The 14,648-nt window shown below is 38.5% G+C and overlaps 2 protein-coding genes across 6 annotated transcripts in view; one reads left to right on the top strand and one right to left on the bottom strand.

Moving 5' to 3' along the window:
* The window catches only part of LOC6613856 (uncharacterized protein CG43427), a 51,003-nt gene that overhangs the window by 19,231 nt on the left and 17,124 nt on the right, over window positions 1–14,648 (bottom strand). For all 5 annotated transcript variants that reach the window (XM_032720302.1, XM_032720299.1, XM_032720300.1 and 2 more), the window contains exons 4-5: window positions 9,826–9,880; window positions 3,048–3,090 (exon numbers count right to left, since the gene is read on the bottom strand). The gene's annotated coding sequence lies outside the window, so the exon portion shown is untranslated. The remainder of the gene's footprint in view (window positions 1–3,047; window positions 3,091–9,825; window positions 9,881–14,648) is intronic.
* LOC6613854 lies at window positions 2,169–2,833 on the top strand. The gene is made up of 3 exons (XM_002038287.1): window positions 2,169–2,237; window positions 2,290–2,607; window positions 2,672–2,833. Exons 1-3 carry the CDS (start codon window positions 2,169–2,171, stop codon window positions 2,831–2,833), a joined length of 549 nt encoding a protein of 182 aa, XP_002038323.1.

Genomic DNA, 14,648 nt, shown 5'->3' with positions numbered 1-14,648 from the left:
AAGCGTGGTCAGAAAACAATAAGATGGAAAGTGAAGTGTGAACTGAAGTCTCGAATGGGTTTTCGTTGTTGCCTTTCCAATCACAGTAAAGGCAATATCGGAATGCAAGTACGTCGAACATAACCGGGCAATTATCACGCTGCCGTGATTTCAGCGTAGATCTGGAAAGCACGCCCAGCGCGAACTGTTTGACAATTCGACATGCAAAATTATAAGTTCATTAAAATTTTAGTATCGATAAGTCAGACATGCACTTTCGCTCCGCAGATATGAAATCAGCGGTGAATTGAAATCGTAAAATTATAGCTATATCTGCATCTAACAATCGCCATCTGTATCTGCAAGATAGCGTGTACAAAGAAGAAATACCTCTGGCTTCGAGATTCAATTTGTATCTTCTCGACTGTGACAACTACTATTGGCAACTATTGCTGTCCTTCTCTGAAAACTGTGGAGAAATAGGCAAATTAATGAAAAGCCAAACAAAATGTATGTACATCGGTAAGATACGTTCCCTTTTAGGCAAGCCATGTTGCAATCTGTGACGAATTTACGAAATTTCTTTGGCGAACATTTCGAGAAACAGTAATCAATTTTTAAAGCTCGATTGGAACGGCTCCCTACCTTTGTTGATATACAGTTTCAATTAATCCGTCGACCAGAAACACGGTCACTTTTCTGGCTGATCCATTTCGCGTTTCGCCTCAAGAGTAGGTTTAAAATTCTTTTTTGCATTAAAAATTACTTACATGTTAAAAATTTACATTCGTACACACCCACGAAGTTGGAGCTCCGCAGCCATGGGACACGCCCCAGAAAAAAGGTTGCCAAGAACGTTTTCTGGCTGAAATTAAAATTTCATACATGGATAGCAGCTTTAAGAATTGAGTTTGTACCAGGGCGTGACAGAATGCTTAATCACTGTGGACAGCAGTCCACGTAGTGACGAAGGGTACCACGGTTAATGACGTCAGAGAGTCGTGAGCAACAGATGTGCAATTTCGATAACAGACGCTAACCTGATACAATATCGTTATCTATTATTCCAACCTTTATTTTATTTACTTTAAAGCAAAACGATCGCTTTGTCAGTAGTTTCAGGCTTGGTGGCCAAAGTAGTCCGGTAGTTCGTTGGACATCTGCACCCCACTCAGACTATGGAACCTCGCCTCCATTATAAATGTATATGGCTATGCTGCACATGTGCGAGGCACGTGTTGCATTAAGCCAAATCGAATTTTATTTTAATGCACATACAACAGATCCCAATGGATCTTTTGGAGCACGATTTGTACTACTCGAACTACTGGTACAAACGAATTTAGGGTCTAATGCATGTATTAATAGTTTCCAGTCCTCCTGAAGAGTTCTATGCTATTACATTAAAACTGATGTTGTGATGTTGTTCCCATTTGGCTATAATGTGGATTACATATCTCTGAAATACCATTTGCATGCATTAGGTGCAATTATCTATGCAAAATGAAAACTTGTTCGTAGCAAACCAAATTAAAGTGATATTATTATTCCTGGTCTATATTCCAAACTGTATGAGGTCATTTCCGAAACGATTGAGAGCTCGATTAGATTTTAAAGCTAATAGGTCTCACTTAAATCAGTTTTTAATTATTAAATGAATATAATTTGGCATTTTAATCTATGTGTAATGGTTATAATTATTCACGTATTAAAAAAGAGAAAAAAGAAATCGAGATTCTCGACTATTGGATACCCGTTACTCAGCTAGTGGAAGTGCAAGGTCGACATATAAAAACCCGTTTGTAAAATAATATATTAGAAAAAAGAACGACAATTGTTTGTCCCATCGATAGAAAATAAGAAAAGCAATGATAAAATAAAAACAAATGTCAAAAAAAATATCTTCGAAAGTGTGGGTGTTAAAGTTTGGAATGGTTTGTAGGCGTAAAACAGCAATCTTCTGAAATAAACTTGTCCTGAATCTACAGCTCTGCAATCGGCATATTTATTCAGTTTTCGAGATCTCAACGTTCATACGAACAGACATGAATATATAACTTATGGAGTCAGAAACGCTTTCTGCTACCTCTTGCACACTTTTCATTGAACTTAGTATACTTCTTAATTAAAGGTTTTCTAAATTGAGTTATTGGAAAACGATGATTTGGATTTGTTTAGTAGTCGACAAGATGGGGACCGTTTCAAACGTTTTATATTTAGTCCTATTCTTCCGTATTGCCCTCGAACTTGGTTCTATTGTAGGTTCATAAAAATAATATTTGGTTTACCAAATTACATTGTTTCGTTTAGAATGCTTCCAGATTTAAGTTTACCAACTTTGTGTGTGATTCAGTGAATGAAACTTGGCTGGCCGTGCATCAGTGTCGTTTAAAGGCAATTCGAAGGGGCACAACGACATTGAGTTTTAATGGAACTTTGCTTAAAAAAGTCTCAAAGTTTCGAGTCCATGGCCAAATTTTCAAGCGGGCCAATGGCTTTAAGCCGTGGCTCTACAACATCACCTTTGATGGTTGTCGATTTTTGCGAAAGCCCTATGAACCGCCAGTCATAGTTGTTTTTAATCTATTAAAATCCTTTTCTAATTTGAATTTCACATGTCCCTATATGGTATGCGCACTCTTGAACAATGCATATCAGGAAATTTAATTTTTACAGGAAATTTGTTTTACAGGGTCCAGTGTATATAATGGGATTGCACATCATAGGAGAACAGATTCCGGTGCCACTCCCCACTGGGGAATACTTAATACAGATAAAATGGTATATTCGTAAGACACTTTTCCTATCGACGGGCATACGATTTGCCTTTGAGGAGAACTTCTCATCTTATTAAATGTCTCCCAGCAAATATTAATCTTCTTATCGATGTAAATTAACTGTTGTAATAAAAAGAGTAAGCTGCTGTTTATGCGATCAAAAAATAGTCGCTATGACATAAGGTAATCTGTGGTATTTTCAATATAATAAGTTTACGCGACACTTGATTTTAAGTCGATTATAACAGACGAAATGAGCGATTTAAAGATTTGTTCAAGAACGCAACTTACCGATTGGTTATAGTTAAGTTATTGTCACTTTTATAAATAAGGTCTGAAAGAGAGAACAATACTATAATTAGTTTAATGATTAATAATACATGGAAATTCTATTGTCAGTCTATTCTGGCAGCAGAAAGATAAACAAAAACAACTGCGTGCCACCAACAAAAAGAGCCAACTCGTGGGCAAACTACCACTTTTAGACATATGGATTCGACATAGGTAAAAAAAGCCCAAAGCTTGGCATAAGGAACAAGAATCCGACGAGCGACCGCTCACAGAATTAGATTTAGATACAGATACATTTGAACGATCTCTTTGGCCTCTAGCGTAAGCGGGAGTTCTCGAGGTCAGCCACTTTGGCTATGTGTCAGCCAGCCCCATGTCTGTGTTCTCCATTCTCTGACTCTCTGGAGTCTAGACCAACATTTACTCTCGTCTTAGACCCGGCTCTGTCCGGTTTCCCATTCTGCCCGCATTGCATTCGGACCGCTGCTGGTGCGGCTGCTTCTGGTGTGTGGCTTCACTTAATTTACTTTACTGTTATGTTTTTGCTTTCCGCTAGTTAGGCAAGGCAGGCGGCAATCCAAGACGGCGGTTCTAGTGAGCGCAACCAACGACGTGTCGTCATACACTTGAACTTTTGGGTGTGCACTGGCCAACACCGTTTCATAACCAATTCGCCCATACGTATCCAATAAAAGCTGCGAAATGCCAAAGTTTAAACACAAACTGATTTGTAAATAAACAGCTTATTGTAGTTCTGTCGAATGTCGAGATATTACACGTTTGGTTGTGGTCAAATGTTGCAAGGTGTTGTGGGTTCCACGGTTACGCAAGCTGTTTTTACCGCCTCTTGGCATTATCAACTGAAAATCAAATCAAATTATTGCAGACTCAAATCAATAACGATTTTTGTTCACGTTTATTACGATTTTTATTGAAGAGTTGGGGGAGAGCTATCAACTTGGGCCTAAACAAAGACGACTCTTTGTGTTCCATTGACACAGTTTTCAGTTTATGAAGTTTTATTGCTCCCAGTCCCGTATATGCCAGTGATTGGGCACAATGTCTGAACTCTTGATATAGACCTCGAGGATTGAAGGCGACCTAAATATGCGTAAGTCTATGAAATGGACAATAATACTGCAATGATCCTGATGAAGTCGAAGAATATACTCTTCGTTTGCATTTAAGAACACCTCTAAGATAGCGGCTTAAAGCATAATTAGCACTAACTAATCGATAATAGAAGCTTATGGGAAGTTTTAGTTGTTGTAAAATAAACCAAAAGGTTATGTATGCTCTCCGCAAATGTGGTACAACACTTTGAGACGCGTAGAAGGGAGGTTGGCCAAGGGCTTTTGACAACTTTAATATGCTGGAATAACCAGAGACGGATCTCGAAAGGAATAAGGTGCTAAAAAGGGGACTGAAGCCATCTTGGCGGAGCCTGAGACAAAAGGCGTGAAGCCTTAACCGATGATAAGTGTCTATAACGTCCATGAATATCCGGCTGCAGGCAGGCACGACGAGCAACCACAGCACAAAGTAGTAGACAAACAAAGCCTGCCAAAGGATCCACTCATGTAATGGGGGAGCGGGCCTCCGAGGCAGGGAAAAAGGGCAAGGAACCATAATGACAACATGACATGCTAAGTTTTGTCAAAGCCCAGACAGACAAACATTGTTCGGGTTGCTGGAGGTTGTCGAGGATGCGGATGAAGGCAAGGTTGAGAATGAGCTTCCCTCGCAGACATAAGTGGCCAGTGTCGCTGGATGCGGGCTTAATCAACTCACGGAGCGGGGGCGGATTTTGTCATCATTTTACATTTCTGACATTTTTGCTCAGCACGCTATATTAATAACTAATTGAGGGCCGTGCATCGCAACACGTACGAAAGCTATTCGAGGCAGGAATGTGTGTCCATGCACTCTGAGAAACTTACGGCTCATATATTATAGCTGTTTATATTCGTTTGTCTAACTAAATCGAGTGATGGTGATCTACTAGCGAAATAACTATACTATACCATTTCCAGATAGGGTTACAAATTGATTCTGCATTTCTCCACTCTGCACCAGTGTCGTTCTCGCAGTGCAACAAATTCATTAGAAACCTTATAGCCTGATGAGGGCAGGCTTTTGTGGCGGAACCGAGAACCATGACTGGGCATAACAACTAGCTACCAGCAAGCAACTACACTTCGAAATCTCGGATCCATGAAGAAGTGGAGTAGGACAGCAGCTGCAGAGGCATGGGGCCAGTTCGGTGTGCGATCTTCGGCTCTTGGCTCTGTGGGCTAAACTGGTAGCACATTTCCTTCTTTCACTTTGTTTTGTTTGGTTTTTTTGCCAGTCCGGGCTGAGTCATCGCCAAGTCGGCAGCCAACTGCCTGCCTTTTGCATTAGGCCAAGTTCGATGACTAAGCAGAGTTGATTTCAGGTTCTCCCTTCTCGGCCGGCCGGCATAACTTCAATGTGACCGCATCTTGAGCTTGATTGCTGATCTGCCAGCAGATGTTGTCATGTCCACGTTGTCATGGCTGCCAAACCGCCGAGTGTGGGGCGCACTTGAACTTGGTCGTAGGTTCGGTTAGCGTTTGGGTGGGATCCATTCGTAGCTCGAGTTAGAGTGACATACATTAACTTGAATGATTACAACAAAAAAGTTGTACAACCCCAATAGGAATCAATGCAAAAATGTGGTAATCCTGAATTTTCAGTTTAAGCTTAGAACAAATTTAAGCCTCAAAGTGTAGATTATGCGCACTTTATAAAGTCATGAGGCATAGGTGGAAAAATGTGGCGATGATTTTTTCGCAATGCCCACTTACAGTAAATAAATATTCAAGTGGCTAATCAGAATCAGAAATCTTAAATCACAAACTGCTGAGAATTATGGAAAAATCATTTTTATTTTCCCATGGCAATCCCACAATAAGAAATCCAACAAAAAAAAGCAAAATCCGAAAATGAAATATAAACTGATAAACAAATGGGCTTCGCTTATTTAAGCATTCCACAGGCAGTTCGCAGGATAGCCAATAAAGGTGCGATTAACTAAGGGAACAAGTGATTTCCAAACTGTATCAACACTTATTTAAGGTAAATTTCTAAATTTGCTCGCGCACTTCCCCTTGTTCCAGTTTGCAATTAATACTTAGTTTCAATTTCGTTCGAATGAATAGTTTGGTGTTCCCCCTTTTTTCACAATTACAAGTACAATTCAATGAGTACAATCAGCACAATGATCGTGCAAAATTAATTTTCCTCTAAACTACTTTTGTGCAGTTGTTGATCTCTAGTTCTTGTTATACCCTTGCTTAGAGTATATGGATTTTTGCCAGAAGCTTGTAGCGGTGTAAATGAGAAGTTTGAGACCATATAAAGTACAGTCCATATAGGGAGCGGTCCCAAGGAACTTCTTTCTATTATAAGGTCGTAACATAAGCCATTTTAGTTTGATATGCACAGGTTTTTGAAAATATATAATTTCGATTTAACTTTGATTAGAATCGGAGGACTTTACTCACAGAGCTCACATAAGAAAAGTCGGAAAATTAATTTAAGATATACATAGCTTTGTTGTTTTTGACCATATAATGCTTTTATTCGGTATACATATATACATTGTTTGAAATGTCATTCTGCAGAGTATATAAACTTCGGCGTGCAGAATCTAGTTTCCATTCTCGGCTTTCTGTTTTTGCTTTTCTTGCTGTGTTTTCCAACTGAAGTGGAACAATTTTGTTTCGCTTTTGCGTTTGGTGGTGCGACCGATATTTGCCGGTTTATATGAAATCGTTGTTTAAATAACAGGCAAAATAACAAATAAATAACAAACATTGGATGTTTATCCCATACGGTGTCTCGGCTGTTGTTTCTATATATTTAGTTGCTATATTTGGCTATAGATATATATATTTGGTGAAGATAACCAAGCTGATAATACTAGGACGTGTAAGTAATTGAGATTATTAAAAGATTGGTAGATAGTGATTTACAGAGAAGTGGTTAACGTGTAACCCGAGAAATACACTGCTTTAACTTCGCACTGCATTCTTCCTCAACCAGTGCCATTATTACTTGAGTTAACTGCAACCTAAAGGTATCTGCTCACTCCCCACGTCCGCTGCCCCCACAGTTGGCATGCAAAATACCTTTGCTCTCATACCTTGAGAGACCCAACGAAGCATTCAAAACTTGGCAACACTTGTCGGGGAGCGCCATCTGTCGGCGGCCAAAGTGAGTCGCAGTGCATGTGAACAAGATGTGTTGGATTGTATCTTTATCTTCGCACTTCAACTGATACAACTCATAGATACAGTAAGCGTTTAATTCTGCAGAGAAGGAATAGTGTGACAGTGACTTTATTGATTATATTAGAGCTACAGTAGATCTTATCCAAAGAAAGCTAGCAACGTAAGTGCAATAAATATTTCAGTAATATTTGTTAGCCTTACATAAGATTACGAAAACGAATATTGGAATTACCATATACTTCTCGAAACATATCGTTGGTTTTCCAACACCTTCGTCAATTCATGCGAGTACATACATAAATACATTTTCTGTGTAGCGTATTTATCTTGCTTTTTAAATTGCGGTCCGTTGCGGTCGCGTAATCAGGGTGTAACAATTACGTTTGCGTTTTGAATTGCGCCGATACTGGGGCGGGGGAGAATCGCAGATATATCTTAGCACACAAAGCTGCAGATACATCGCACAAATTTGCTAATGCCCAGTTGACTCAGGGGCTCTGCCGCGCCCTCTCACGTCTCACGTGGTGGCCGAGCTATTGTTTGCAGCGGCGAGTATAAATCTTATACAGCCGACAGGTGACGGGCTCTGGCTTAAGACTTTGGTATTAGATTCTAAGCTAAATTCACATTTGTGGTTACGCCTTGCCTTCAATTGCGAGCTTCATGGTTAATTAAACGTGCATAATGATTGAGCTGCAAGGATTGCAATCTGTGCGCCCCAGCAAATTATCCACATAAACTAAACAAATCACAAAACTCCAAAGAGCGAAAACAATCCATGCTAGAACGGCAAATTCCAATTGCAAAATAATGACTTCTGTTGAATTTGGGTGGGGCGAGGGGCACCCGAAAAATTGGCCAGTCCAAAGCAAATGCAACGGAATGTTTAGTTGGTCACAACTTAGGAGCAAAATGTTATATGTAGGCGACAAATTGATAAGCAATTGAATTAAATTATTGTAAAAGAACGGCAGTGAACAGCCAAAATATTACGATAGATATTATTTGTTAGTTAAGTAAGTATGCAATGAATACATAAAACTTAAATAAAACACTCATTTCAATTGCGCCCACTTATGCCCCGTTTTATTAATAGAAATAATCTCAGTTTCGATTAACAATCTTCGCTCTGCATGGAAGCATATCGATCACAATCCACCCAATTAAATCGTGCGAAACCCCCAACAAGCAAACCAAACACAACAAACCATATTTTATTGGCGAACTAACCTTGCAGGCACCCGAAACCGTTCTATCAGACAATCCCACACCGAATGTCGAGATCAAAGCGATCGGGACCAGAGATGACATCGTATAAGGCAATTATTCATTTAGCTGCCTGCCGAACTCATTGCTGAACACTCAGATACACATCGCAGTGCTGCATACAACTCGATCATAGCGAATCGACGCCACTAACTTACTTGCATACAAGACGCCAAGACAAAGTCTCGGGGCAATGCAAAGCCGAGCGAGAAATTACAAAAAGCTAACGGAAGAAAAAGCTGGCAACAAAGTGTTCAAATAAAAGAAATCCAAATGCAAAAACTGAGAAACGCCCACGCCATCATCTCAGCCGGCACTAAAAAATGCAACTGGAAATTCCGATTTATACCGACTACACAAAACAAAAGATTTTCACTTTTCGTATATTAATTTAAGCTCCTTCACATTTGTAAAGAACTAATTTCTCTTAAGAATACCTAAATAGTATGAATAAACTGGCAATTAACCTAGAAGTTTACAATTAAAATGTTCTATTATAATGCTATTCTTTCTGTGTACAGGAACAGGAGTTCGCTTGGGAAAAGGGGGAGCCGGCAGGTAGACATAGATCATTTACAGAGTTATTTTTAAATGAAACCCACACACGGTACCAAAGCCCTGAGCTATTGTATCTGGCGAATGCGTTTAGAATCCACCTATGAATCTCTGCGCGCCTGGCTTAGAATCCACCTATGAATCTCTGCGCGCCTGGAAGCTCAGCACTCTATACTGTTGTCCCTTTATAAGTTTCTCTTCAAATGGGCTGGCTGGCATTTTGATCTCGCCCGACATGTGCACTGCCTTGTATATAGTTGCAGTTTTTATCTTGTATCTCGTAGCTGGTATATTTTGCATCCTAGTGTGCACTCGCAAGCATAACGATTTGTCGAAAGCAGACAAGACTCGAGTTGAGTTCAGCCAGCGACTCAACACAGCTTGCATGTCAAATTAATTTTATTTAATTTAAATGCAATTTGACGCTGTTTTACTCGCTGCACTCGCTGACGCTCTGATCTATAAGTATCTGTATCTGGCAGGTAACACAGCGCCTGCATAGTACACAGAGTATCTCATAGCTGCTGATTCAACGTTAATGATGCAATGCGCCGTGTGAGACGGCAAACTGTGCGTTTTATTTTCATGTCTTTTGATTAACGACCCTTGGCTAACAATTTTGTGCGATTGAGTGGATGCCGGGGATTGTGATTTTGATATTCACTAATACATCTATGTATGTAGGTATATGGGCAGCTTACCCTTTGAAATTCCTTTACTGAGTGGGATATTGGTCGATGTTTTGCTCGTTGGTATCTAGAAAGAAAAGCATACATTATAGAAAACATTATTGCAAAATAATAACTCTCCCGGAAAATATACTGTGACCAAATTTTTTTGCGCTAATGGGCGTGATCAGCAGTTTGACGCCCTTTCGTATGGGGTCAGTGATCATCAAAAAATTGTCTATGAGCGACCCATTAAGCTCTAATCGCTTAAAGTAATTTCAAAGAAAAATGGTAAAATATAAAAAAGATGCAACCAAAAAGAAGAAGAAAATAGTTAATCATAAAACTATTTTCTTTACGAAAATTCAAAATACCCTTTATACAGAAAAGATTAATTCCTCGTAATGACACAGTATAGTATAGCCGTTCAATCTTCGAGTAAAGGGTAAAAATGTTTTAATATTTCTGTTTTTATTATTTATTCTGCCAACTTACATTGACATGCCAAAAGAATTTTAAAATTTCGCTTCAACTGAGTAACGGGTATCTGATAGTCGGGGAACTCGACTACAGCATTCTCTCTTATTTTATTTTATTCTTTTTTTGATTGTCACCAGAAAGTTTCTTTTTTTTTAATAATCTTTTATTTTATTTAAATTTTTATTAAAGGTCTTCTGTTTGTGAGACTCCAACTTGCAGATCTATTGAAAAACAGAACCACTCCAAAGTTCCTAAATGATATTCTCTTCTTCTTTATTGTCATTAGCCGGGCTAACACAACTGTTCCCTTTAGAACAGGCCAACACACAACATGATGACAATTTGGCGTTGGTTTGCTAAAAAAAAAAAGAAAATGTGTTTGTTCTTCGCTGAGAAATTACCGGTAAAAATAATCACACTTAGCCGTGAATTTAAAAGTTTTACTAATACGTGTAATTAAATCCAAATGCCCAGCCTAAAATTTCACAATTTAAGAGGTGCATTATTTATATTAGTTTCACTTTGCACGTTTCAAAAACTTTTTCAAAAAATAAAAACTTTAATAATTATGGATTATACAACATTGAAATTATCGACATTTATCATCATTCGCCATGCAAACCTACATACATATATACTGAAATATCAACAAATTATGAAATCGGAATAAATGTATTTTGATTATTAATTATGTCTGAACTTAAAATTGACTAAACCGAAACCGTTGTCAGCGCGAATGGGTCATTAAGACCTTTAAACAATTTATGTTTCGTATAATAGAAAATAATGCTAATTTGTGGTCTTTAATTATTACGTCTCTGCGACTGTAAAATTGACTTAAATATATTAAATCATTTTTTGTATATATATAAAAGCCATTCTATATATTTGAACTCTGTCAGATTCGACCTTGAAATAAAGCGATGTTTTTGTGGAAAATGTAGGCGGCATTGGGACTCTTGTTGACTTTTGTCCATTAAGTATGCATATTCGAATTTGCATTTGTATTTGTACAAAATAATTTGTACATATATAAAAAAATATGAAAAAGATCACACAAAGTAACTTACATAAATTAAATGACATTGCAAAAACTAAAAAAAAAAAAAAAACGCGTTGCAACGCGTTGGTTGGTTTAGCCTGGATTATAAAAAAATGCGTGGAAGGTATAAAAGTAAGACAAATTATTTTACACGCCCTCACTCGGCACTCGAATCGAATGAGTAAATTTAAGATTCTGTGCTTAATTAGTTAAATTTTAAATCATTTTTCATTTTGTTACACAAGGTGATATCAAAACTATTGGATTTTAAAAAGTGCCCCATTTAAAATTGTGTTTTCTCTGAATTCTTCCTATTTTTGGCAGATTTGTGTCACATTATCGGTTTATATTTGCTTTTATTACTCATACGCCCCCTTGGCCGTGAACTAAACGCCACGCCAGAAGAGAGGCAACGAAAAATGTATTTCATTCATTGGCCAAAATGTAAATATAATTCCGCTCGTATTTTTGCAGCTGGCCTCGGCGTGGCTTTTTTCGTCTCCGTTCTGTGGTCTGAGTAAACAATTTCGCACTTTTCGTTTTCTTTTTGAGTTTAATTAATACATTTTGTTTATGTTTTTCCCTTCGCATGGATTGTTTACATTCCGAAATGCTGAGGCGCAATTCTTAATACGTCGATCCATACATTAAGTTAAGCACATTGCACACTTTATCCAATTGAAAAGTGCGAGCTTTTGTTTACATCTCGCCAACAAAATTTAAGTTGTTCAAAAAATAAAAGTACAATTCTTCGGGGAAAATATGAATCTACGTAAAAGTCACACACTAGTTACCGCTCACACTCATTTTGCCAAATTCAAAGGCTAACAACTGGCCATCCATCCACTTGGCCATTTAATTTACGTGTTTCGATAATTTATGCACATGCATAATAAGCCAGGGCAAGGTCTCTTCAGGATAGTGATTCTATAGTCTCCTCTGTAGACTCACCCGATTACTGAACTGAGCATAATTAGCATTTTATATGTATATGTATAATATAGCAGGGGCTCGGATTTGTCCGACTGGAAAGAACGGGTTATGCTGAGGCACCGGCTCGGGCACATTAACTTTATTGCATAATAAAAGGCCAAATGTTGTCGACAATTTCGCTACCCAAAATTTCCAAAAGCCCATGTAAACTATACGCTGCAAAAGCCGTTAGCAATTCGGCAATGTTCTCGTGCTCAATAAATCAGATTGTTCTTTTCATTGGCTCAGCTGGGAAATCAATGAATGCGGATTGTTTTGGCTGACAGTAAACAGCTGCAGTGTATTATGAGCAAAAGTATTTGCGGTATTTTGTCATCTTCTAAGCATTTCAATGGTTTGTTTAATTTTAGCCACAAGGCACCATTTGCAGTCAGGAACAATAAACCGGCGATGACATAAGCGAGCTATTTAAATGGTGATTTTCGATTAAAAAGAAATCGAGATGTGGCCACACTTTTCTGCTTGTTTTACTTTATTTCAATTTATATTATTTCATTTTATTTTTCTAGTTCTCTGCCTCTACCGATGTCTTGTTACTGCGGCCCTGGCACAAATAGAAGAAGACAACGCTATTCTTGTTTCGTTATTGATGTATTTTCTGCATTATATTGCAAAATGCAAAACAATAGAAAACCGTGAAATCACACGCACACACGGCACAAATGATAATTGGAGGCAAGCAACAATTGTTGGTTGCAATTGCAACACTCGAATCGCACGCACAGGTTATGCGCATTTTTGGCTTTGTTCGGTTCGCTGCTAATTTTCTCTTAATTACACTTTTTTATTTGTTGTTTAGTTTCCTGCATTCAATAAGCTAGCTATTCATTGAAGTTCGCAATCTCTGCTTTTGTAGAAGTTTGATTTGATTGTGTATTCGCCGAAATCAAGTAATCAAATTTGGTTTTCTTGGAATTCATTTAGTTTTTGTTTATTATCACTTTGGCCCTTTGGTCACGAAGAAATTATTAAGGGTATTAATGTATAAATAAGCTGGAAGTTGCCATCTTAGCACTTTCAGTGGAAGAGATCAGCTAGAAGCCATAGAGTTCTGTTTTGATAGACACGAGTGTGGCCCTATCGGCTAATAGACAAATATGGCCAGTGTCACCATAACAAACCTTGTTTACGGCTCTCCGCTCTTCGATGACTTTGCAGCAAGCGGCAACAGGCCCGATAAGTCGAGTGCTGCAACATTGTTGTAGTTGCTGTTGTTATTGTTATTGTCGTTTCTGTAGTCGCAGTCATTATGGTCGGTTGTTTATTTTCTGCCATCATTGCTTTTCGGTTGTTTTGAATGCTATACTATGACCATCATCATCATCACCATCATCCCATCAGTTCGGTGGCAGCACGAACCTCCGCAGAGATACCCAGTGTATTATGCTGACGGGTGCATTGAACCCTTTCCTAAAAGTGATTGTTTAAAGCCGAGATGATCACTGAGAGCGGCGAGAGGAGAGGGAAGGGGAGGAGCAGATGGGAAACGTAAGCGAAGTCGGAGCTTAATGGTTTCCATTGTTAGCTTGCGCTCATCCTGATCGCATTTGGTTTTTGCTACGAGTCTTGGTCTTACTTGCGTCAATTTGCAAAACGATGATGTTGAAGCATTTGATTAAAAACTTGCAAATTGGAGCTCATAATCAAAAAGTAGTAAGAAAAACATATTTACTCATAAGCATAAGCATTTACTCAAAAGCATATACTCAAATTAAAATACATACTACCTCTAGCTCTTATAGTACTCAAAGTTGATAGGGTCAGAAACGATTCCTTCTACCCTTTACAAACCCTTCAACGTATCTAGCATCTACCAGTAGCTAATCCTAACCTTTACTTTTAAAAGTTAATTTTTATAGAATCCGTATTCAACTAGCTCCCCCTTATTAAATATCCAGTTTTTGTCTCGTCAAAAAACTGGGAGACGTACAAAAAAACCAACGAGCCGAGCAGAACCCAAAACCGGAAGTTTACAAAAGTTGGTTCGTTTGGGTAGCCATGGCATACACAAAAGCAGCAATTTTCGTTTTTATAGCTTGGCTCAGGCAGATCAGTCAGCCATATAGAACATTGACATATCGGGTGAGATCGCAGCGTGCCACAGCGAAAAAAGCTATACGAGTATACATATGGTTGGAAATGGAGGCGGGGCCAGAAAGGAAAGGCATATCGATATGCAAAAACCACACATTAAAAATGCCCCTTTCTCCCCTTTTACCCTTTCTCCACACAAAAGCGGAACTCGGTTGGACGGTAACCTTAGACAACGTAAAGCGAAAGCAGAAAAAATCAGCAAAATACCCAAGACGTGTAGTAGACAAAAGCGCATAAGTTTCCGTTG

The sequence above is a fragment of the Drosophila sechellia genome, chromosome 3R (assembly GCF_004382195.2).
Source record: "Drosophila sechellia strain sech25 chromosome 3R, ASM438219v1, whole genome shotgun sequence".
NCBI classification, from domain to species: Eukaryota; Metazoa; Arthropoda; class Insecta; order Diptera; family Drosophilidae; genus Drosophila; species Drosophila sechellia.
Note: the sequence above shows the minus strand (reverse complement) of the source record. Positions and strands in the feature narration are given on the sequence as shown.